The sequence below is a fragment of the Eleutherodactylus coqui genome, chromosome 3, assembly GCF_035609145.1.
Source record: "Eleutherodactylus coqui strain aEleCoq1 chromosome 3, aEleCoq1.hap1, whole genome shotgun sequence".
In the NCBI taxonomy this organism is placed as follows: domain Eukaryota; kingdom Metazoa; phylum Chordata; class Amphibia; order Anura; family Eleutherodactylidae; genus Eleutherodactylus; species Eleutherodactylus coqui.
In genome coordinates, this window is record NC_089839.1 from 91,780,783 (window position 1) to 91,807,665 (window position 26,883).

The 26,883-nt window shown below is 41.8% G+C and overlaps 1 protein-coding gene across 1 annotated transcript in view; it reads right to left on the bottom strand.

Moving 5' to 3' along the window:
• The window catches only part of CRIM1 (cysteine rich transmembrane BMP regulator 1), a 650,425-nt gene that overhangs the window by 139,305 nt on the left and 484,237 nt on the right, over positions 1-26,883 (bottom strand). Inside the window, exon 8 of the mRNA XM_066595879.1 lies at positions 5,810-5,938. Coding sequence (XP_066451976.1) covers positions 5,810-5,938 — 129 coding nt within the window. The remainder of the gene's footprint in view (positions 1-5,809; positions 5,939-26,883) is intronic.

Sequence of the window (26,883 nt, forward strand, 5' to 3'; positions counted from 1 at the left end):
CATGCTATGAATGTTAATTACTGGGAAAGTTTAACCATTTCAAGGTTTAAATGTTCCAATTTTTCAAAAGAAAATGATGTAACAATAAATGTAATAATATAGTTTAAGGAAAGGGGGGGGCATTTTTTATGTAAATAAAAGATCATTGTATAATAAAACCCCCTGCATCTTAACAACCTTGTGATTCGATTCCTCACCATTTTCAGAATTTCCGTTTGCTGCTGGTAAATGAACGCATTCTTATTTAGGCCGCTCTCACGCGGTTGTATTATCATTGCATGTTGCGCACATAGTTTTTCCACACGCGACGCCAAAAGCCTATTGACTTCTCGCGTGATTTTGCCGGGAATTGCACATGCAAGCAAGCCGAGATAGTGCATTTGGGTTGGCAGCACGCAGCAAGTACTCATGTCATTGCACAGTTGCTGCATGTTGGTGTGTCAGGCCGGCCTTACTTATATCCAGAGTCTGGCAACTTAAGATGGGCTAAAGTAAATTTGCTACAATGTATTTAATCTTGGCAATCCAATATGAGGTAAACTGGCTGAATTAATGAGTATTTACTGATGTTGCTGTTGTCTTTAGATCACCTAGGATTGTGTAGAGTGGATACAAATGTAGCAAATATTTAATATTACATCTGCAACAATGAATGTTCCCACTAAAGGCCCATCCATTGAAAGAATGAAAGTTGTAGAGATCTTTTTGCATAAAGTGTTAATAGACACTAATATCCATTAACACTTCATCATCTTCATTTGCATGTAAATGGACCTCCAGGAGTTGTTTGCAGTGCCCAGCATGTGACTAATCACAAGCCCTGCTGTGCAAACAGCTGCATTGTTCTCATCTGGGCTGCCAGCAGAATACAATGTAATCTCCGAACTCCTGAGGAGAACACAGCATGTGGTCTGCTGAGAGATACTTTATCTCTCTGTGGCTGAAGGGTAGATTTAAAGTTCACTTTAGAATCCTCCTTCAGATAAAAAACGCACAGTGGCAGCATTCACACATAATGGTTGCTCATTTTAGTTCGTTTGAAAGAATTTTGAGCGATAATCATTACGTGTAAATGCGCCTTTACTGAAAGCAAGCATAGATCTTGAAAATATCATGGTAAGGAGTTGAAGTGGAATCAAAGAAGATTAGAAAGTTGTAGAACACTTGCACATAAGAATGCAGTAACTTGCATTACATAACTATCATGTCCTGTACTGTTAACAGGCCAGGATAGCTCTGACGGATCTTATTGACTTGTAATCAATCGGTCAGGTTTCTTTCCTAGCAACAGTGGGAATAGAGCCAACCGGGTTTTGAATTGCACAGTGTTGTAAACAGAGGAAGGGTATATATAATTGAATCCTCATAGGAGGGTCATTACTAATGCTGGCTGACATGCTTTACCTTGTATTCTAGTAGATACTGTCCGATGAACCAACGTTTGTGATAAACCGGGGACACTAACAGAATAGGAACAACTTGACCCCCATCTGTTCTCCAAGACCCAGAACAATGGAGTAGCGTCTCTCTAACATCTACAATTCGCTGAGCCTAAAGTAAGGTCCTTTCAGACGAGCCGATTCACGTTTGAGCGAGCAAGTGACGTCACCGTTAACTTATTCGCTTCCGTGCAGCCTGTTTAGGCAGGCAAATGCAATGTTGGTTTGTTTAAATGAGAATCATTCAATATGTAACATTCGCTTTTTAAGTGAACGAGAAGAATTGAATGATTGCTGTTTAAACCGAACAAGCCAACTATGGTTTTTATGCCTGCATAAAATGAACAACGAACGGAAACGAACGATGGTTGTTCGCCGTTCAATTGCTGGCTTGTGTTCAGGCCGAAGGATCAGCGTTCACTTTCATTAGTTTGAATGATAATTGGTCCATCTAAAATCACCCTTTCCTATCAGTCAATAACATATATATATACCTATATGCATCGTCCCTCCAAATCCAGCTGCAGACATAACAGTGAGATAAAACAGAATGTGATCTGCACTTTGCTCCTTTGTAAATGAGCCTTATTGCTTTTGATCTTTCTCTGTAGAATATTTTCTTAATACCTGTGGATAGATCTTAACTGCTTCCCACCACACTCTTCGCTCTCCCATAACACCTTATTATCAAATCCCTTGCTGTTATCTTATGCATTATGTTTCTCACATTTCCACTCGGCTGCAGCTTTTGGATTATAATGTATAACAAGTGAATATTGTTAACCAGCAATTGCACCCTGAGGGTATCTGTACAGTATCGTATCAACGCCATTCTGCTATTGCGGCGCTACATACGAAGGCATACCTACTAGGATAAGCTTTGGAGCCCAGTAGCTGAGGGGGTCATTATCAACTATTTAAAAATGGATGAGAAGCAAGAAAAGAAATAGTTTTTTTTCTTTTAAGGTGTAGCAACTTTTTTGAGGGGGAGGGCAGAAATGTCATCCCAGTATGGTTTGTTTGCTCAACAGGATATGCACGTCTTATATCCTCCGGATAGGTCACCAATAGTTGATCAGCTAGGGTCTGCCAATTGGGAAACCGATCGATCAATGGGTGCTCCTGAAGTTACATGCACTGGCCACTACACAGCGGGCGGAACAGTAGCTTCCACTCCGACACCTGTATATAGCAGCGCTGACAGCATGCACCTGCTCAGCTAATCGACCAGCTTCCCTAGTGACAGACCCCAGCCGAGGGTCAGATCATCAATAGTATTTGTGTCTGGAAACCCTCTTTAAACCAGCTTACAAGCCGGTCCTAATTCTATAACCACAACCTTTATTTGCATGGTAACAGCTACAAATATGATACCAACCAGATAGCTCCTCTAACGCTGCCTCAGAGCCTGTAGCCTTGCCACTTTATTTGAGTGGGGGGGACCACACCTCTGCTGTATTCACTTATACTGTCTGCAAAGTGCTTGTGTGAAATGACTTCTACCACTATATGGTAACTGTATGGTGGTATTATAGATCTTAATATGGGGGCATTGTTCAGACACTATGTAGTGGTCATGGTGTGGCAGTTATATTTCTCCTTTGTATAGTGTATTATAAGCCTTGCTACACTGGGTTTTGTTTAGTAATATCTGTTCCTTGTACAGTGGTGTTATTTGTTAACTATGGGGGAAATTTAAAAAATCCATTATTTCAATTTTAACATTATCCTCGCTGCCACACAATGTGCCTAATGTGGTGTAGATGACAAAAAGTGACACAATTTTTGAACAAGCTTTGTGATTTTTTTTTATACCAGGTTTTTCTTCATAAAAAACTATAATATATCATATAGACATATATCATCATGCACAGAATATAGTTTTACAGCCACATTGTGCAAAATCTATTAAGACCAGCATTTCAAACACCAGTGTTAACATTAATCCCATCAGCGCACAATGCGCCTAATATATGAGGTGGTGCACACCTCTTCATGTATTAAATACATTTCGGCTCCTCCATGTGCTTTCACAGAAATATATGCCAGGTCCAAATCTCTGGAACATGGCCTCTCCCAAAAAATCACACCCCCTTTTCAGAAAAGTGGCATGGAGGACACAAAGTCTCAAAATTTTAGTGCAAAGCAAGTTCTTGCCCTGAGGATGGAGCTGAGTAATGGAAATGATCCAGAGCCCTATGAGCTGATGTAAATGAGGCCTAATAATAATATAAGTTAATTTTTAACTTCCTTATCATTTTTCCTTTTGGTCAGTGATATGCGGCCCATAGGATTCTAGTTACCCACCTGATTCCTAATAGGAAAAGTTCTAGTGTGAACTATGGCCTACATAACGAATGGTAACTTGCAGAGCTAGGTTTATATTTGAAACCTATAAAAAAAAACCATTACCACTCATAAAGCTATAAATATAGGTGTAGATTTTGAGACAAAAAGTACTGACCTGGAACCTAGACAGAGGTGACATAGAATTATGCGCTGCGGATGTGAGCATAAGAAGATTTCTCTGACACCCCATGCTGTGAGTGACATATCTTCTTCTTCCATGTATATGCTTTATAGCAGTTTTGCTCTAATCCTTGATATTTCACAGATAACAGAAAGTGGCTCTATCTCCGCAAACAAACTTCCTTTGTACAAGGCTTCAAAGATAGCAAACCACATTTCTGCCATCAGCTCAGAACTTTACGAGATTTTGGAAATGGAACGCCACGGCTACTCCGCATGATTTGTTGTCCCCATTCAAGACAAGAAACAAAGCAGGAGCAGTACTGACAGTGCTATAATATCACCTCTGATATAGATTCACTAACTGCAAATATAAACTAACCGAACAACAGCTCCTACCGACACGCAAGAGCTCTTCAGGCCTGTCTTCTTGGATCTTCATCTCACCTAATACAACTTACTACAAGTAATATATAATTCATGTCCCCTCTGTCTTACCTAACACATGGTCATTGGTAATGCTCTAAAAAGTAGGGCAAAGTAAAAGTAAAAGTGATTACTCATAACAACCAATCAGGATGTTGCTTTAATTTTCCAAGCCATTATAATAGGATTGGTGGCTACGCAAAACATAATCATCTTTTTTTTATCAATTACCCCCCACTGTGTCTGATTAGGGAATGGTAAGGTTGGGAAAAGCATTTTATTGACATAAAATACAAAAAGTTGTCGAGAGGTCTTAAAACTTAGCATATAAAGTTTAGCGTTCGTAAAATCAGAAGCCGATGGTCCCCAAGATCAAAGTCTTCCGTTTACTTAGAGTTCGAGCCATTCTCTAGTAGAGCTAGACTTCCAGGTACCAGAATGGATGGGATCATTGGGACACCTGCTACAAGATCATTTTTGCTAACGCAGTTCGGGTTAGAGAAAATTAACACCACTGTTGAGATTTGCTTCATGTTCTTCCTAGCAGCTGTCAGTACTGATGACTTAAGAGGATTTTCTGGCACCATATTAAAAATCAACTCACACTGCCAACCATGTTGTTGAATAATTAGCAGATACAATATTCTAGCCTATAAAAAAGCCTACTTTTCCTACCATCTAAAATTGTATTCTCAGTATTCCTCTATAGTTATTGCATGCTCTGTGCATAGTGCCAGCACTGCTGAACCACATTAGCCATCAAGTTTTGGACTCTCCAAAGTATCGCAGCAGCATGAGCCTCTCCTCTTATGCATTCCTAAGACTTTGTATGTTCAGAGCTAACTGGCAATAACAATAGGCCTGATATCTGCACAGTTGATTTAACAGGTTTTCTAACTATGCCTATGCTGGCATAATCTCCAAGCAATGCCAGAGACTTGGCTGCCAGAAAGAGTCTGACTCTTAATGAGGTTTGCCGGCTTACTTAAGGGCATTCAAGTCTTTGGCAGAAGTGCGCTAAGCAGTGATGCTCCTAATGACATGTCACAGATCTGAGACTGTTGTACAACGTAGTATAATACATGCAATAGAATTAAACAAGAAAAAAATTGGGTAATGGTTGACTAATTTAATTCTTAAGCCTAAGTAAGAGTATACATCGGTAATATGAAATGGTGCGCTGTATCTGTCCATGGAAACACTGGTAGAGATTTACTAAGGCTCTCTAATGCTCCTTTTAGATGAGCCGATTCTCATATGAATGAGTGATCGAGCGAATTACGCCACTGCTAGCTTGTTCGCACTTGAGACAGACAAATGCATCGATGGCTTGTTCAAAGGAGAATCGTTCACATTCGGTAGAAAAAGGCAGAAACCACATGTAAGCAATAGTCCTATACAGAAACCATAAATTCCAATAAACAAGGACAAGTAAATAGAGTTTGCATGGATCAAAACAGAGCCAACGTACTTACTTGATTTACACTGACAGATGCGGCAGCCGTTATGATCTAACCGGAATCCATAACTGCAGTCCTTCTCAGTCAGTGAGCAGTTCATCAAAAGATCGCACGTTGGTGGAGCCATAGTAATGTAAGTCGGTTCTGCAGAAACAAAAGAGACATAGTATTTAAATTACCATTAGAATCTGGGGTCTAGGATATTTCGATCCATAGTCAATATATATTATATGCTTTTCTAACAAACTTTTCATTACTGATTTTAATTTCAGTCCCTTTTCACATTTTTAAATTACACTACGGCCTATTCATAGTAAAATGAATGTTTTCGAACTCTCACAGAAGTATAAAGAACAGAAATACAAATACTCCTATCATCATTATTATTATTCTATGCAATTTTTGTTTGGAAACCATCAACAAGCTGCTGTTGGCTTTTTGATATTTTTTTTCATACAGCAAGTAAATAATAGTGAATAGAAGTGTTAGGTATTCATATGTTAATCAGACTATTTGGAAGAAGTACAAAAGCCATAGCAAGAATGAAGTTGATAAGTTTCAAACAGGCTTTTTCCTACACCAAGTTACACAGAGAAGGAAGAACTAATGAAATGGTTAAAGTCGTTACAGAGATGATAGATTTTACATTATACTACAGAGTCCATTTTCATTATAGGTGAAGCTTCAGTTTAACTCCGGTCGTAACCTATTGACTTGCAGGTATGTTCAGAAAGTATAGTGGCGACCTTAAAAAAAATACTAAGTAGTTAAGGAGGAATCATTAAGGCTTTCTATGTATGTTGAGAAACATATTGAAAAATCTATATGAGGGAATGCAGAACAGCACTGGATATTGTATTTCATCACAGCAAAATGTCAATTTTCATAGCGCAAAAATATGTATGCGTAAAGGAAACCTGCCACCAAGTTCATGCTGCCCGAACCTTGGACAGTATAAACCCAGATCCGGTATGCCCACTGCCCCTGTGTATGTTTTATTCTGAAATTCTGCGGTGTTCCAGAAAAAAACATACTGTGGAGTTAGACTCGGAACTGAGCTACGAGTCGTGGAGGTGGCGCCATGCTGGATTCTCCCCACCCGCATCATGTAGTCTGACAGCTCTCTCCCCTTTTGTGTATAGGGACAACGCTGTCAATCTACATTCGGGCAGAGGCCATCATGTAGATTGGCCGAGCAATACGCATGGTAGTTCGGTGGTTAGCACTGTTGCCTTGCAGCACTGGGGTCTTGGTTCGAATCCCACCAAGGACAACATCTGCATAGTTTATATGTTCTTCCCAGTGTTTGCATGGGTTTCCTTGATTTATCCTCACACTTCTAAAACACACAATTGAATAAAGATTGTGAGCCCGAATGGGGACAGAACCAAATTCCCAGTGATGTAATATGCATGCGCTATATAAAGGTGATTGCACCTGACATGTGGTTCAGGCAGCATGAACATGGTTACAGGTATCCTTTGATCAAAAACCTAATTTTGTGGCAATGTAGAGGATAGTGACAATGTATCACTGCATATGTTCTGAAGAATACCCACTAACCTGCAATGCTTGCACCCAATACTTTAATGACGTTTAGTTGATTCTGCCACCTCCGATGAGTCTCCTAAAGTAAGAGACACATAGTAGAAGGCATTCTAAGTTCTAATTCTTATACTTACATTTCCTTCCCATTACCTTGCCATGCGAATGCAAATCTGCCACTTGCTTCATTGAGCGGACTACCGAGCGCGGGCACATAATGAAGCAAAACAGTAGGTTTGTGGGTGCACAGCAGAGCAAATGGAGAGAATCTAGGTCTTGGCACTTGGCGCCCCTTCTACTATGCGTCCAGTTCTTTAGCTTGCAGAGCTCATTGGAGGTGACAGAGTCCCTTTAAGTTTTTCCTTTACATTTGCTTGTCGTCCCTGCCGCTGTCCAGGCTGTCATTACAACTGCTTTCAGTTTACGACAGATGAAATAAAACAGACAAGGCCGTGAAATGGCTTATTGGTTTTACACTAAAAGTGCGACTAAAATATTTTTCTAACAAGAATATGAAGCTGTAAACAGCAAGTGAAAAGTTTAAGGGGAAACACTGTGCAAACTGCAGGACTTCACCATTTCATAACCAGATATGTAGATTTCCTCATTTATTTGATTTGGGAATGCACTGGACACATTTGATTTAGTTACATAAATGACACAAGCCTTTGTTATATTACATTGTATTTCTATAAATCAAAAGCACAAGTGAAAATAAGAAAGTTTGTAATATATTTGTAATTAAAAGTTCTTCTATCCTCACTGATCACCTCCCGCTGCCCCTACTCTAAATATTTACTGATAATATCTTTACACAAGAATATTTCTATACAGAAAGATCAAGTTACAGCTGCAGCCTATAGAAGTCTATGGAGGGAGGTGAGGAGGATGGAGTTGTAAGGAGCAGGATAAGGTTACCTTCACACCTGTAGCGGGGATTCCATTTTCCTGCTACTTTGGAGAGCAGGAAAAGGGAATCCCCCGGCCGAACGGCTCCATCCTATGATGGAACCCAACAGTGCCCACTGACTATAATGGGGTTCATTTACTTCCCGCTCAGCTGCCCTGCTTTTAGCTCAAAGAAAAAGTGCTGCGTGTGTGTGTGTATGTATGTATTACACACATATACACTAGATATATAGACCTGAAACAGACAGAAAGATAAAAATAATATAGATGAGATAGAGAAGATAAGTTCTGATCCATGAGGGAGCTGAAACGTTAACGTTATTTTACTTTTTATTTACTTTTATGCGATCGCCATAATCCATTGGATAACGGCGATAGCATGACTGGGGGTTACTCACTGTGGCCCCTCATGACAGCTCCAGGCTATCAACTACCTCTGGCAGCTTATAGCAGGGAGCTGTCCCATGCAGAGACCCCGGGGCATTACTTTACACTGTTGGCATGTTTTTACGGCCCTGTGGAATACAACCAAGGCGCCCAGGAGGTATAAACCTGTATGGGTGGTCACTTAGGGGTTAAAGAACAGTTTAGGGTTAGTTTTACTCTCTTCGGCAAGAAGGCTTTCTGTCTCCATCTTTGCTGTTTTTATCTGATTTTTACATACCGTAATTACATACCTTCTTGTTTTAGTAGTTTAAACGCTTTCTTTTTGCTGTTTATTGCCCCGTTTAAAATTTTATTGAGCCACAGATAAGACAGACATGAGGAGATAGATAGAAGTAAGTGTGAACACAGTTCATGATTAACAGTCTCTGAATGTTGTCCACATAAGTAAAAGGCCCTTTTAGACGAGACGAATGTCGGGCAAACAATGCCCAACACTCGTCCCCACACATAATCGCTCTCGTGCTGCTGCACGGAAGCTAGTATCGTTAGCTCTCAGCGGGGAGGCTGGAGGAGATTTCTCTCCTCGCTCTCCCCCTGCCCCTTTCTATTGACTTAACATAGCGGCTGTTCAATACTGAACAGCCACCATTTACATTGAACGATGAGCAATCAGCTCATTATCCATCGTTTATGCTGCAGGCATGGGAGCGAGGAGACACAGGGACGAGTATCGGGCATCAATTGCCTGACATTCGGCCTGTCTAAATGGACCCTAAGGCAAAATCGCTATCTCTCTTTGGGTCACTAATCATATACACAAGGTGGCTTTGGAGACTCTCCACTAAAAATGCAGAATACAAGTCATATAATGGCCAGAAATGCTGTTATTCCTCATGTACAGACATGACAGCGTATTCTGAGCTCTTAGTTACGCTTTAAAGTAATAGCATAAAGGCTTAAAAAGGGGTTATCTGGCTTTCAAAACCCATTTTCAAACACTATTTCAGGGTATTCAGAGTTAATAGAGTGGGATCCAAGTCTTTCATCTAAAAAGCTAGATTATAATAGTTGGAAAGTGCGTATCTCACTATAGAGGATCTGGCATGTCCATGAATTACATTGGCAGCACACTGATTTAAATAGAAACTACGCATTTGTCCGGTGGCGACGCAACTGTGGATTTGGACAACTTTGCCACATCTCACATATTTCAGCTGATTACTTAGGGGATTCCCAGCATTCTGTGATCAACACATCTTCAATGGATTATCCAACACGCACAACACCTTTAAAGATCTTAGCAGTCAGACTTCCATTTTTCCTTAACATAATCTGAATACCCTGCATACAAATTTCTATGTGGATTTTTCTTTTTCTTATATTATTTTTTAGGAAAAAGTGAATTCGTTGATGGGTATCAATTTCAAAAATGTGAGATTTTAAAGATTGGTTTCATCAAAAAATCTAAAGCACTTAAAAGACGACTCTAAAATGCCATTTTAAAGCATCTTTATGGAAATGTATTAATACAATTAATATTTAATTTAACACAATCACTTAGCTCTTTTGACTTTGTGCCCTTTGTAGAACATATTGCGGATGGTACTGAGAAGAATTTGAGAAAGTTTTAAGAAGAACACACTGCACATGTTTCATTCGCAATGAATAATAAATACAATTCAGATTGACACAAGCATCAGCCAAACGTTTCAGGGCAAACTCTCATACTTGGCAGATTTATTTCTATACTTCATATGGTCCAAAGGGTACAACAGGGTCCCATATAATGTTGGATTCTTCAGAATTTTAAAGCCAGATTAAACCTGGATTTTGAACTTCAGATACAAAGATCTATTCTTTCAAACAAGAAACTTTTTAATGAATATTACCTATATTCATATATATTTTATGCATGGAAGCACTGTATTCTTTATGCACATTGCCATGTTCCAAGACTATATGAGTTTGAGATGTGCAAAGTCATAATACGGCACCTACAGAAGTCTACGGGCATAAACTATAACTTCGTAATGCGAAACCTGAGGGATCTGATGCACAACCCTGGGAAGAGGAAGGGGAGGGAGAAGCCCAGCCACCGCCCACCAGCCAGGAGTGTGTATTGTGAGCATTGTACTGGATTGGAGGTAGAGCTCTGGTAGACCTCCAAGAGTGAAACTTTTGGAGTGCGCAAGGACCTACATATCCGATAATCAGCTACTCTACCCCAAACAGGTATTTGCATTCATGCATCAGTTCTGCTTCACTTTGTAATCAGTCCACATTCAGTTAAAAACTGAGCAATTTTAAAAAGACTCCAACTGCAGGTGTGAAACCACCATAAAAGTAAAGCACTTAGGATGGAGAGGTTTTTAATACAGGTTTTCAGCAAAGCATGCAAGAAGCATCAGTCCGGAGAGAAGTCTTTGCAAGGTACAATAAATTGAATTCTAGTCTTGATTTCTACCGTATCACTGTGTTTTTTACGAGATGCCTCACACAGCAGTAAATACAACCTATAGAAACCCACAGAAATGCCAACGGGTAGTTTACTACCACTCAATGATTCCCTCAGTAGCCTTACTCTGCTTATGGGAGTGGAATAAACCACAATAATAGAGCAGAAAATACTGTGTGCGTAGGTCTATAGGTCGTACGGTATAAAGGAAGAGGTTTAAACAATTGTGGAACATAAACGTGTACATGCATTTACTGGAGATGAAGATTGATACCCAGTCTAATTATCAGCAATTCTGGGCAATACAAGCACTGATTTCACTTGACACCCTTAGTCACGGATGAGTGGTTACAGCAACCAACGCTTCATCTTCACATGTCAGCTAACTGGTTTTCTCTCAGCAAGCTGACAGCTTCTCTCAGCTTTCATGCCTTTTCTATGTTTTCAGTGCTTTATAGTGCTGTTCTACACTGTGTGCCCTTTTATGATTTTTGATGATTGCCTGCCTGGAGGCGATATTCTGCTGTCCATCTTGTGTCGCCCTGTGGTACAGTTGCCAACCGCAATATGCTCAGACAGGGCTAAAACCATCCGGGCCCTGAATGCTTCCAGCATGAAACATATATGGGTTTTCAATAGTTCTGAAAAAAGGAGCATGGAGACTAAAGGCAATACAGGGGAAATAGATTATATATGGGAAATCACAGCTTTTCTTCTAGAAGGTCTACTACAAACATAACATGGGATGCTGGTTGTACGGCCACCATTCTTAGCTGAATATCCAGTGAATACAATATCCTGATACAAAGATATGTAGAAAATGATTTCATTTTTACAATATATCAAACCGGTGAATCATCTATGTGCATTGGCCTTTGGGCTTACTGGTGGGCTAACACAACCTACAGCAAACCCATGTGAATGAAATGTTAACGAACTTCCCCATTTTAGCTCAATGGATCAACAGCATTAACTCATCCCTCTTTCCTAAAAAAGCAGGACTTTTACTGTATAATTTTTACAATTTGACACCATTTTTACAAATTTGACACTATTGTGTAAGCTGACTTCTAGGGTACTATTACAGAGTAATACATTCATTGCTAAGGGCTAATGCCCACGGCAGGATTTCTGCCACGTTTTATGCGGTGCAAATCCGCTGCATTGTCTATTGAACCTAATAACTCAATGTTCATTTTTTTCTGACATTTTTTTATTTCCTGTAGGGGACTTAAAACTGTGATACTATGTTGGCACTGATAAAACAATGCAGACCTAAATTTCATTGTCTGGCGCCCGTTTGCAAGGCAATCCATTGGCCCTCCGGGATTGGAGGAAGGTCAATAGCATCACAGTGGGAGCGCCCTCCCTCTGTGAACACTTTACATGCCACGATCAACATTGATTGCGTAATATAAGGGGTTAGCAGAGGGGACCAGTGCTTTCACCTATCCTACCTGTTTCAGCAGGAGGTCGCTGTGGTCATATGATCAGCGTTGCAATGCCGACCACGGGTTACTGTTTATTCATTTCCTCCCTATAGCCTGTCCAGACACTGCTACAGCAATGAGCAGAGCGGGGACCAATGGCGGGGGGGGGGGGGGGGGCGCAATAGGGGTCACCTATTACTACTGGGTCTACAATAGGGAACACTATTACTACTGAGGCCACTGTGGGGGACACTATTACTACTGGGGCCAATGTACGGAACACTATTACTACACCCGGCGGACTTCCTGCAGAATGTACAGTAGCTGTAGCAGCAAAGAGGATGAGATTTTGAAAATGTGGGAGTTAATTCCACAGCATGTTAAATTTTAAATATAATGTATATCAGATACAGCCTATTCAGGGCTCCTCCCGTGTTTTTTTTTTTTTATTTTAACGGCCCTATACATTTTCCAATGACAGAGGTAAAAATTATATGTTGCCTCTAACCCCATCCTCTGTCCTGCCAACATTTCTTGGGGCTCCACGAGAAACATATGCTTCAAAAAGGGCTCCATGGCTGAAAAAGTTTGGGAACCACTGAGCTAAACTTTTGTGTCCAGAGGAGCTGATATGCTGAGTCTGGGGATGTGAGTATTATACTTACCTTCCCCAATGTTCTTCCGGTATGTACTGTGAAAGCTGCTGTCAAATGCATTTGGCGGACTACTTGTACACGTGCATAGAATGTGAGGACTATATAGTCCATATGATACATTCCAGCAGCGGCTTTGACAGCGTATGTAGGGGGGAACTGTGCAAAAGTTAAGTGTAGTATTCACAACCCCCTGGACTCAGCATATCAGTTCCTATGGACCTATACGTTTTTGGTTTATGGGGTTCCAAGTTGCTAGCATACTACCTTTAAATATTCTGATTCATCCATGTTGTTCTGTGGACTCTATTACTAATTGCAAACAAATGAAATATTTATTTTATTCTATCATGCGCCATTTTAAAAATGGGTCATATTGCTAGGAAGCACTGGTTGATACCTCCAGAAATGTTGGGCATCTGCTGCAGACAAAAGCCAATAGGCAGTTACAGTAGACAGGCATATAACAGCATAGGTGCCAAATGCACAAAAACTACTCCAGAAAAGTCACATGAACACAAGCTGAGATAAAAGAGATAAAAAGAACGTGCGTTTGGTACAGTGTTAAAAATGGTGCTATGGAGGGGGTATAAGAAACGCATTCTGTGACTATTACAAGAAGACTCCGCAAAAATGAGGGTATTGACAGTCACTTTTTACCCAGAAGACGACACCATTTTCATTGGCAAGGAACAGGAGATTTCCAACGCTATACAAAGGCTACACAGCATGCAGTGAGGGAGTGAATATACAGGTCTAGTTCAATTATGTCATGTCAATTGCTGCAGTGCACTCATTTACCAGAAGCAAAGGATTGCTTTCTGAGCCACAAGAAAAGCCACCCACTTTTAATCAGATCTGCCTCAATAATGAAATTGGATTTAATTCTTCACTTCCAATTATAGATCGTAATCCTTTCCCCTTTTTTCTGCAGAGGTAATTCTAGCATTGTTGAGAGCATTGCCCTAATTTCTCAGCGCCTGCTGCCCGGCTTCAATGAATGGGCAATCTCACAGGTGAAAGTTGGTGATTAGCAAAGGGGTCAGAACATGCCGATCCTGAAATAATTCTAGAAGTCTGAGATTAACCTGTTCAGTACACCAAACAAGACTACAGGAAATCAATCTACCCTGCAACAAATAAAGAATAAAGCTACCACTGCAAAAAATGCTTCACTGCTGTGACAAACTTCATATGTTTGTTTATAAAAACTATAGAAGACACAAAAACAATATATATTTAACTAGTTGAGCTATTCAGAGAGCCTTGTATGGCGCAGAGTGTTAGGGCAGCAGAAATGCAGTCCTAAGCTCTCACTCATGACCTGAAGGTTGTGGGTTCAATCCCCGCTTGTGTCAGGTATCCATCTCAAGGCTGAATCAGCCTTCCATCTTCATGATGAGGTGTGCTAAAAGCTGGCATTGATTGATTTAAATTGCAGTGCTTTGAAGTACAACTTGCTCCAATGGGTGCATCATGATTTTGCCCAACTCAAAGAAGAGATCACCGACAAAGCCCACTAGTAGAATCTTCCATTACACAGATATTAGTGTTACAGGGGTTATTCAATGAGTGAACATTATTCCCTATCCAGAGCATGAGCGTGAATCTAACTACTGGAATCCCTACCAAGCATGTGAAATCAAAGTGTTCTATTCACTATGTATTACACGCCTAATGTGTGTAAATATATTGGTGTGCCACAGGCCCTACTCTGGTGCTGTAGGGGGCAGTTATTAGCTTTAATAAGGCATCTGATGGCTATAACCGTCTACCACCAGGTTTAGGCATGCACACATTTCTTCTTTTTATGAACTGCATTGGACGTTGAACAAATAAATCTCGCCTGTCTCTGACTTAATCACTCCGGACACTGTGAACTGATGACTTAATGTGTTAAAGAAATCGTGCATTAAATGATAACTCAGGAAATCTCCTGTATTTACCATCTGGAATGACATGACAACCAAAGACAGAAAAGAAAAGACTCGGAGAGTTTGACTCCTTAATCGCTACAGAAACATTAATTTGCTAGCTAGGCACAAGAAATCGTGTGTTAGGGGAGTGGGGGTAATAGGGGACTTGTGTTAGAAGTGAATTTTCAGCTTTTGGGCTTATGAGTTAATTATCAGTAATCTAAATGGAGTCATAGGAATGTTGTAGGCAACAGATTACATACATAAGGCTGCTGTCACATCTGCGGCCGGGGTTCTGTTTGGGGAGCAGGAATGGTGAATCTAATGGCCAAACGGATCCATCTTATGACGGAACAGAACAGCGCCGAACGAACACCATTGGCTTTAACAGGGTTCATTCGGTTTCAGCTCAGCTGCCAGGCATTTTACCGGAAGAAAAAGCGCTGCACGCAACACTAATTTTTCCAGTATTTTGTGCCGCATCCATGACGAAACCTCCAACCGCAAGTTCCAGCGCAGATGAGAACCCTAACATCTAGAAATGGGCAATGAAAAATGGTATTACTGCAAAAAAGTTCATTAACCCTTAATAAGCAGATAATCTACATACGCATAAATGTTAGTTTATGTCAAAAACGATACCCTCAGGGTATATTGATGTAATCGCTTACTAGACAGAGTCATTAAGGCCGCCTGCAGACGAGCGGGTCGGATCCGGCGGCGAGAATTCTCGCCGCGAGACCCGACCCCAGCGCCTGCAGAGACGAGCGCATACTCACCCGCGCCCGGCGGGCCCGGCTCTTTCATGTGCCGGCTGCCGGCGCATGCGCAGACCGGAGCCGGCGGCCGGGTGAGTGACGTATCTGTGCGAGGCTCTGCGAGCCCTGTACAAAAATAGGACATGCCGCGGTTTGTTTGCCGCGCAAGATTTCGCCCGGGCAAACCGCGGCCGTCTGCATAGGAGTGCGTATTGTAATGCACTCCTAAGCAGGCTTTGAGCGGCGGAAATCCCGCGGGATTTCCACCCGTGTGCAGGCGGCCTAATAGTGGGAAAAATATCCAGTTGTCAAGACGCTGCAAGTACAAAGCAGAGAACTCAACACGATTCTTTCCCAACAACAACAGATTGATTGAATGAGCTCTGCTACATCTATAGAAGACCCGCACTCATGTACTACTACTGTATGATGTATGTACAACCTATGTTCATAAGAAATCTGGTTATTATAGTATTGCAAGTGCAAAGTAAAATGAGAATACTTGTGCTTATAGATCCAAGTCCTGGATGTTTAATCTAAAATATGTAGCAGAATCCCTGCGCTGAGCCTTGTCTATTGTAACAAAGTCATTCTGGACTGCTTGTAGCCACCAATATAGAATAGGGACCAGAAGTGCTACAAATGTCATCTATCACTTCAGGTGGTCCAAGGGCTTCACAGACAAAAAAAAAAATCACAAAGCTACTAAAAACATGATAATGTGTTAATTTTTGTTTTAATTTTAGAGTTTGTTTCTCCTATCACTTTCGGCACAGAAAATCTGCAGTCTTTAACCCCTTGAGTGGCAGGTTTCCTACCACCCTCTCGTGCCCACCAGGGCAGGTTTTTTAAAATGGTCTAATCATTGAATTTCAACTAATTTTGCAGTTGCGTCTCAAGAGCCATAACTTTTTCATTTTTCCATTGACATGGCCATATAAGGGCTTGTTTTTTGCGGGACAAGTTGTGATTTTTTAAACAGGGGGGAGGAAAAAAAGAAATGGGGAAAAAAGAAAAAAAGGGGCCATGTCATTAAGGGGTTAAATAATGTATTAACTTCCTTCTCTGGGTCATTACGACGCACACGGATACCACATGTGTGATTGTATTTTTTGATTTTTTACAAAGTAAAGGGAGACAAGTGTTTTTTAAATTTTTTTAAATAATTTTTTTACTTTTTTTTTTGTCCCTTTAGGGGACTTCCACAGGGACCCATCAGGACCCCCTGATCACATTCCAGGGGTCCCATGGTGACAGCCCTTTACATGCTGCAGTCACATAGACTGCAGCCTGTAAAGGGTTAACACAGCAGAGATCGGAGGTTTTCTCTGATCTCTGCTGTAAGAGCTGGTACCTAGCTGTCCTCTGACAGCTAACAACCAGCTCTCCCTGCCACAGAGACCATCGGCTTGCTTCTGACAAGCCGATGGTCTCTATGGCAACCTGTAAACAAAGCAGGACATTGCCGACATGTCGGCAATATCTTCTGCTGGTTTTTCAAAGCCCTTGCACTGCTCTGTGTGGGTCTGTGCAGGCAGAGCACACTGTCACAGCTTGTGGCATTGTGCTCTGCAGCTCCCATAGTGATACATAGCCCGGAAATCTTCCGGGCTATGTTGCTATGAGCAGTGGAGCTCGTCCCGGAAAATTTCCGGGCGTGCCACTCAAGGGGTTAAAGCAGCCTAAATGTGGATGAGGTGGTCAGAATCCTGCCCACCTGCTGCAGGAAAAAAGTGTGGAAATGGACATATGGTGCGGAAGTTAACTCCGCAGCACATCAATTTTAGCTGTAAGTTTGAAGTGTGGATTCCACCTCCCTAATGAGGGGTGAAATCTGCCACAAATAGTGTGGATTTTTATGCAGATTATGCACTGCAGAAAATCCCCAGTAAAACCACCCCGAGTGGACGTAGCCGAAAGAGTAGCGGTCAGATCTCTGGATACATCTGTTTTAGTAAATACTTGTATTCCGCATCCTGTCTTATAACTGTGTTCTATGAATGAATTGAGATCTAGGTGTTCCTACAGTCTGACGGTATCAGATTGTGTAGGGCCAACGCCTTTGACATGGAATGGTAACACCCAGTTGTCAACCTATTGATAAATATTCAGGAGGAACAACAGAGGAACAACACAATGCTAAAGAATTGCTATTTCATGGAGACTACAAGTGTCCGAAGAGGTGACAGATACTCTTTAAATGCGCTGGTTTTCTGTATCCTTACACATCCATTCACTGCTGTATTCCCTATGCTGGATGGACCTACACCACTGCTCATCCTAAGCTTCCTGATTCATAGTTATAGTGGCAGCAGAGCAGAACTGCCTAAACTGCTGTGAAACATGCTATAGGCCTAACCGTTAGGGCTTGTGTCTAGGACCGTGTATTTACCACGTATTATGCGTGCGTTCCACAGTGAATGGAGTCAATGAAAGTCAATAGACATTTATTAAATCCATGTGCGTATCGATACATGCGTGACACAGATGGCAGCATGCTCTATTCCTCTGTGTACCACGCAGTGTGAGTCCTATAGATTGGTACAGGCAGCGAATGTGTCTCTGTCCATATACAATACATACAAATTAAAAAAGAAAAAAAAAGGCACACTTCGCATGTCCGTGTGATATGCAGGCACATGCAGTGCATTGGCAGCCTCTGCCGGCTCTCTGCCAGCAGAGTCGTCGTTTACAAAATCAATCGAGCAGCCTTTTACCAATATGATTGTGGGCATGAGCTCTAAGGGTGGCGGTACAAGGCCGTGTTTGCGTAGATATTTGCGTACGGCAAACACTGAGAATAGAACCTATTGATTTCAATGGGTTTGCTCTCACAGGCGCACAAAATGCTCGCGCAAAAAATAGGTCCCGCTTTATTTTCCAGCATTCTGCTCAGCAAAAGTGTGATAGAAATTGATGGCAGGTGTAAAAATACACAAGGGGCAGGGTGCGACACCGAGCAAAACAGCTGTCCCTTATTCGGCTTAGGGTAACTTCACATGGGCATATGTGCAAAAACACACGCGATAGCACAACTTTTTGTGCTGTGAAGGTTGTTTAAGCGCATTTTATTGTACTTTCTGTGCTGCCAGGGCCCTTCACATCAGTATAGGACACATCCGCGCTGTGCAGCCTTATTAGCCAAAGTATTATCGATTTTCCACAAAAATGCGTAGTTCATTACGCAATTCCACAGGGATTATGTGCGCATTTGCACACCCCCAAAATCCCCTGGGGTGCCTTAGGTGCATAAACTCGCACAAGAATAAACATGTTGCTTTTTTCACGTGCGCAAAAGCTGAAATGTGAATGTAATGGTCCTAATGTATGGTCCTAATCTCTGTGCAAATGCGTTTGTGTGAAGTCACCCAAAGAGCCATTAAATTCCACGGAAAGGGTGTGTCACATGCGCATGTGAACTGGCATTGTGTTCGCAGAAATTACAGTAATACACAGACACGCACACAACATGCCGATTACGGTCCTCTTCAAACCTTGTTCATGTGCAAATACGCTGCGGTGAGTGCATTTATGCGTACGCTCGTGTAACGCCACCCTAAATGAGAGTAGGACTTGTTGGGGGTATTAATCTGCAAACGGGTATTCAGGGTCTGCACATATTGACATTGTTGCATTAGGCATAAGGAACGGGCACAGGACAACTCTTCACACACGGACATAAGCAGAAAGTCTTCTTACAAGGGAACAATATTTCTAGGCCTTTGTTGAATTCTATGAGGGCAGGATATGATTGGACTCTCAACCTTGTTTCACTTCTCCGTCAGCTATAATAGCCATGTTTAAGAGCCGTGATGGACGTCCTGCCCAGCGGGAGCACATCTACACTATGCTAATGACAACATGGCTGCACTTATCACTGCTATTTGGATAGTTTAGTATCTCTGTAAAAACTCCAGTTGAAGTCAATAACCTGTCAGAGCGACGTCTGCGTGATCAGCGACATGTCATTGTGTTCTGCTTCCACCAGGACCTTGATGATCTGCCTCACTTTGCAGCAATTTACTGCACTGTATGTACTTAAAAGACTTGTTTACCCCAAACCTTAGGTTACTCAATGTCACCATACCACTGTAAATCCAGAATTTTAATAGAACCACAAGGTGATCTGGTCAGTGTGTCAAGTTTACACTAACTTTTCTGCTTTTACCTGTTCAATGACACTGGAAACATAAGGACAAGCAAAATCACAGAAATGTGTCCAAATCAATTCAGTCCCTATTGTTTATGTGTGTTGAATGCTGCATTAGTATATCAGCAAAATGGCTCAAAAATATTCACAATGTCTACTATTCATTCTACTGTCATTCTATTCAATATAATTAGTGATGCTGAGCGCAATCACAGGGATACAAATTATCTGTAATAGGATCATTGACGGTGCCAGGACAAGGGCTCTCAGCTTCCGCTATAGCTCCACTAAATGAGGAGCACAATCTAACAAGGAGCTGGCACAGAAAATCAGGCACAATCTTGCAATTATGTATAATTTTTTTAGCATCGTTTAGCACACTATATGGCCATGACCATTACTTGCATTGGTATAACATCAAATATACAATAAGTAACAGAGGCGATTCATCCATGCAAGCCAGCCAAAAGACAACAGGAACTATGTTACAGGGTGGTAACATAGCATGCAAAGCCAAAAAGAGACCTGTCCATCCAGTTCAGCCTATTACCCCCAACCTCTCAATGTTGATCCAGAGGAGGGCAAAAACCCTCCCAAAAAAACAACGGGGTAGAAGCCAATTTTCCCTATTTAAGGGCAAAATCCTTCTTGACTCTAATCTAGCAATCAGAATAATCCCCAGATCACCAACCCTTCTGAAGTTTTTAGTGAACATAACATATAATGTTGTATCACCCAAGAAAGGCATCCAGGCCCCTATTGAACTCTTTTAGCAAGTTCACTATCACATCATCCTCAGGCAGAAAGTCCCAAAATCTTACTGCTCTTACAGTAAAGAACTCCTATTTCAGTGTAGAATCCTTGTTTCCTCTAGAAGTAGAAGGCACCCCCTTGTCACAGTCCTGGGTATAAACAGATTGTAGGGAGATTCCTGTATTGATCCCTGATACATAATTATTTGGTCGCCCTTCAGCTGTCTTTTTTTTTTTACTTAAATAATCCCAACTTTGATCACCTCTCTGGGTATTGTAGTCCGCCCATTACTTTAGTTGCCCGTCTTTGAACACACTCAAGCTGGTCATAGAAGAAAAGATCTTGTTGATTGGCCATCTCTGGGTTTGGTATCCCTACGACACATTAGTATTAGTCTTCATATTGCTACGGCACATACAGTCTGTCAATTACCCTGATCACATTTTCCACCGTGCCAGACAATAAGGTGATTTACTGGGATCATCTGTGATGCACAATTCCTGGCTGATTACCGGGGATGAATTTGCATTATACCATAGCAGATGGATAGCTGAGGTTTTCCTGGCAGGTTGAAATCCAGAATCAGACAACGGTCAATATCATATAACCTACTACTGAGCCAGTTTGATGTTTTAATTCATAGCTTAGGGTCTTGTAACTGAAATGATCTGCTGGGCTTTTCAGCAAATATCTTGATGGTTAGCCATGTCTTTCATTACTAACTAGCAATTTGACCTTGTGCTCTTATGTTAACAGTTGCTACAGACGAAAACTATCTTATCCGGAATGGTTTCCATGTGCAAAGTGCTGACATTGGTATATCCTTCACCTCTCAGCTCTCACCTGCTGCTTTTCAGTAGCAGGGTTTCATAGGCCGTTTTAGCACCCAGGGCAAAAACTGCCTAGCAGCAGCCCGTCTCACTTACATTCCAAACAAAAATGGAGAAGGGGACTCATAGGAAGCTGAGCCTTTAACAACTTAGTGTCAGCTTGTATTTTGGGTGTTGTAAATCACCTTTCCTTCAAAAACACATTGCTGCTGTGCAAATAAATGTCCCAAGCAGTCATAGATCACACCCAGAATATGACAGGGATGAAGAAGTCTTAAAAGTTTTTATGTCATTATGTCTCTACTATCACTTTAACATTGCTTATTAAAGGGCATCACTATGGGCAGTATGTGGGGTATGTCAGAGTACTCCTTCCCTGGGAGCAAATACTTTGGATCTAACTATTGACCTGATCATAAATTGTGCTCAGGTCAATAGTAGGATCCATCTTCACACACGGCGGAAATGCAGTGGAATTTCTGCTGCCGGAATCACTGTGGAAATTCGGTAGCATTCACAATGCAAGCCGTGTGGAGGCAATTTCAAAAATCTCTCTCATATGGAGCAGAAATTTTCCAAAATGAATCCGCAACATTTTTGAACTTTATGTCGTCTGTTTCTACTGCAGAATTCAACCTTTGAAATACAAGGGTTAAATCTGGCAACAGATCCACAATTAGAAGAGAGTCCATATTCGCACCGTTTAGGTGTGGATTCGGCCACTGGGATTTACATCGTAATTACTGCGAGAGTCCTACAGTGATTAGTACTGCGAGCCTGCAGTGATTACACGCTGAGTGAAGGCTGCCTTAGGGTGCATTCACATAGGGTGGTATGGATGCGGTATAAATGCCTCAAAAACTACTTCGGAAAAAAGTGTGCACTTTTGCTATGGTCTTGCTACATTGCGTTTTTTTGGCCAAAAACATGACAAAACCACAGGAAGAATACACACATTTTTTTCCAATGCAGCTTTTACTTTATCCAAATTACCCGGAGTGCACGCATCCTTACACAGATTTCTCTCCTTATGGATTGTTTTCTTTTTTGGGGGGCTTTTAAATATTATACCTCTTTGAATTCATGAATGGCTGAGCGCTGCCAGTGATTTGCTGAGTGCTGTGACCAATCACAGGCAGTGCTCAGCTGTCATTCAATGGCTGAGCGCTCAGCCGTCATTCAATGGCTGAGCGCTCAGCCGTCATTCAATGGCTGAGCGCTCAGCCGTCATTCAATGGCTGAGCGCTCAGCCGTCATTCAATGGCTGAGCGCTCAGCCGTCATTCAATGGCTGAGCGCTCAGCCGTCATTCAATGGCTGAGCGCTCAGCCAATGAGACCAGCGCTTTCTGGGGGCAGGGCTTTTTCAATCCCCGGCCTCCAGAACACAGAAGAAGACTGCCGTGCCAGAGAGAAGAGCCAGACGGTTCTTCTAGGGGAGTATGATTTTTTTTAAACTTCTTTTTACAGCTAGAGAGGATTTTCAGCGAAGGGTTTATATTTCAAGCCCTTCCCGGAAAAACATCGCTGCGGGGGTTGCTTGCAACCCACTGCTTTCAATAGGGCCGCAGCAGTGCCGACCCCATTGAAAGCAATGGAATAGCATCACGGACTTCTGCCACAGCTGTGGCAGGGGCTTCTTTTATCTCCGCGGGGATGAAGGAATCCTGTGCCATAGCTTTCACAGCTGACAGAAGTCTGTGATGTACCCCCTAGGTTTTCAATGGGACTGGCGCTGCTGCCGCCAGCTCCATTGAAAACACTAAGCGATAGCGCAGATTTTTTCTCTGCACTGCGAGGCTTAAGAGTAGAAATAGCAAATGAGTATAAACCATTGAAAATCATTGGTTTCATATTCATCGCTCTTGCATCAGAAAAAAAAATATCGCTAGTGGGTAGGCACCCTTACATGGTAGCCATTCAGATTAATGACCACTTATGTAACAATAGGTGGGCAGGGAACACCGGAGCGGAAGCTGCTGATCCTCCCCTCTATGACACCTACGTGCCCCAATAGATGTCTAGGAATGAATATTCCCTCAGCTCTGCAGTTGGTGCCTACTATAGAATGTTCGTGTATATGTCGTCATATGTAGAAGTAATGCAAACCATTTTCCCCTCTGCAGCAGAAAGAACCGTGAGATATCTATTACAGCCGTCTTAGTTGAACAATACAAACAAAGGAACAATTTGAACCTGCAACCCTATCTCATAAAAGCAAAAAACAAATCACAGCCTAGATAATAAAGTGCATCTGAATTTCTCACTTCATTTGGCAACGCTCAACAAATAAAATCTGCAATTCTCCTGCCAGTCCTGTGGGCATATAAGTAGGCAAGCTTGTAATTAAAGTTGCAGTCTTATTTAGTAACATTTACTTGATGTTGCGATGAAATTAAAGCACTTAACCATGTCTATGTAACACCTACTTAAGCATTTTAATTGTACTCTCCACAGCGATAGAAAATTAAGAAGCTAATTTAGTGTTTAGACCTAGTAACACAAATACGCTAGCATAAATGTTATCTGTGCCTAGGTTTGAACTGGAGCTTAGAGTTATGTGATAGCTTTTAGAAATCAGCCAATGGCCAAAAGAAAATAATGGTGGTTGTCAAAAACAAAGGGTCATGGCTAGTGACGCGGACAAAACCGTAGAGACTGACTTACTTCCACTCCCTCAATCCTGCACCCAGAAGTGTGGCAATATTGTGGAGGCATTTCTGTCACTCCCTTTGTTCTTGGAAACCAAGAGAGTGAAAACATGTGGCTGCAGAATGTCCTGAATATATTGCGGAGATGTAATTCTCTCTACTACTAGGGGTGACTGACTGTTGTATGCGATGGCCCCACAGACCATCACACCAGCAGTGGAGGCAGTGTGCTGCTCCACAGCAAAGGCAGGATTGAGGCGCTCACCAATAAGTCTCCAAATATGAACACGGCCGTTATCAGTGCCCAAACTAAACCTGGATTCATTGCTGAGGACAAGCCAGTTCCACTCTGTAGCATTTCATCATTCACTGCACCACTGCAAACAGAGGTGACAGTGTATGGGTGTCAAAGGCAGTACACATAATAGATGCTGTAAGACCAAATGTCCTTCAGCCAAGCACCTGGAAATGGTTCCAACAGACCCAGGGACCTGTAACGATCATGTCACCTATCAAAGGATGGCAAACAACAAAATCGTACAAGCTACACGTGCTTGATGGACAATCAGATGATCCTCTCTACTAGTGGTCTGTCGAGGGCATCCTGAGCCTGGTCGCCTTGTGAGCATGCCCTCACATATCCACTGGTCCAGAACCTCTTAAAAGTTTGGTTAGAATGGCCCAGCTTGCGGGTAATTCATCAATATGACTAACTAGCATCTTAAATTTCAATAATGCGCCCCCTATCAAACTCTGTTTACTGGGTGAAATCTCAATTGCATTGTAGAGGCGTCTAGCAGTTAACAAGCTCTACACGAGCAGAAAGAGAGGTCACTACACACAAGTAGCCTCTGAGAGCCTTTTTATAGGCCAAGGGAGGAACCACTTTTAGGGCCTCAGGTGGCAAGACCGTTCATCACCACAACTCTAATTATTTGTATATCCACCTGAGATGTAACTGCTTTATGAGTTTTTCAGCAAAGCAGCAACTCCTAGGTGCTTGTTTTTTTTCTTTATAAAGAGTGTATACAAATGCTAATGGAACATCCTTGTCTACAAAGGAGGGATAATTGGATCAAAGTCATATTCATAGTTTGATCAAGAAACCAATGAATATTAACAAACCTGGCTAGGACAGAATATGTGAATGCAATATCCTCATATTCCCATAACAGTGGTAACAATTTTCCACATTGCTAATCTAAAGAGATATGTATATAGGTAATGCTTAACCTTACTGAGCTCAGAAAAGCAGCACCTGACCCAATATGTGATGTTCCTATGTCCTACCACCTAAAAAGCCAGTGTAAAAAGACCCTGTGATTTATGTGTGAGTCTTTGAAACTGAAGAGTCACATGCTGGTGTTTTGGTTTCCAATATCTCAGTAAAGCTGCTTCCAAGGAATTATAGGATGGTAGAGTTGGAAGGGACCTCCAGGGTCATCGTGTGCAACCCCCTGCTCAGTGTAGGATTCACTAAAGCATCCCAGACAGATAGTTGTCCAGCCTTTGTTTGAACACTTCCATGGAAGAAGAATTCCCCACCTCCTGTGGCAACCTATTCCACTCATTGATCACCCTCATTGTCTAATATCTATTCCGTGTCTCCTCCTTTTCAGTTTCATTCCATTGTTTTTAGTCTTTCTTTGTACAAATGAGAATAGGGCTGATCCCTCTGCATTGTGACAGCCCTTCAGATATTTGTAGACAGCTATTAAGTCTCCTCTCAGCCTTCATTTTTGCAAGCTAAACATTCCCAGATCCTTTAACTGTGCCTTGTAGGACATGGTTTGCAGACCGCTCACCATCCTGGTAACTCTTCTCTGAACTTGCTCCAGTTTGTCTATGTCTTTTTTAAATTGGGGTGCCCAGAACTGAACACAGTATTCCAGATGAGGTCTGACTAAGGAAGAGTAGAGGGGGATATTTGCTTTACTGTTTTTGTAAGGTGCAACCCGTCTTTAGCAAAGAGTCGATCATATAGGTAATTTACTCTATGGTCTAGAAATCCAAATCCTTGTTGACGGCACCATCGATATTACCAGTTGTTCACCTCTAGAATCCTGTTCCATCTCCTTATTCCATGGCCACTCACTGGGAGGATAGAGGAGAAGACTGTTCTCCTACGTGAGAGTCTGGTACTGGTTCTTGAGCAGTATGGGTGCTGATTAATTCCTGATCCTCCTCCTTTAAGAAAAATCCTCATCTTGCTTGATGAGTTTTAACATAGCTAATCTCTGTTGAAGAATTTGCACCGTTCCCACCAAAAGGAACACAAGCTTGTGTTTCTGAAGGGTGAAGTTTGAATTTTCCTCTGGTAGGTCTGTAAACATAGCATAGGTTACAGTTCGCCATTAAGCTAGTCTCCTCTTCCTTGCTGCACATAGTCAGTTGATGTCCACTTCCAAACTTCTAATAGTCAATAATTCTCATAATGATATTGGACCTATAAGATATTACTAAGTGTAAAAACTCTGATGGCATGTGGTCTGGCGATGTCATCTGAGCAACTAGACACGGCTAAGACCGGCGATCGTCCCACTCACAGCGACCCTTCACTCTTCCCAGAATGCAATGGAAATATGCTAATTATCTTCCTGAAGTTCAGCCTTCCTCTGGAAAAACATTGCAGGAGAATAGGCTGTGCTGAATAA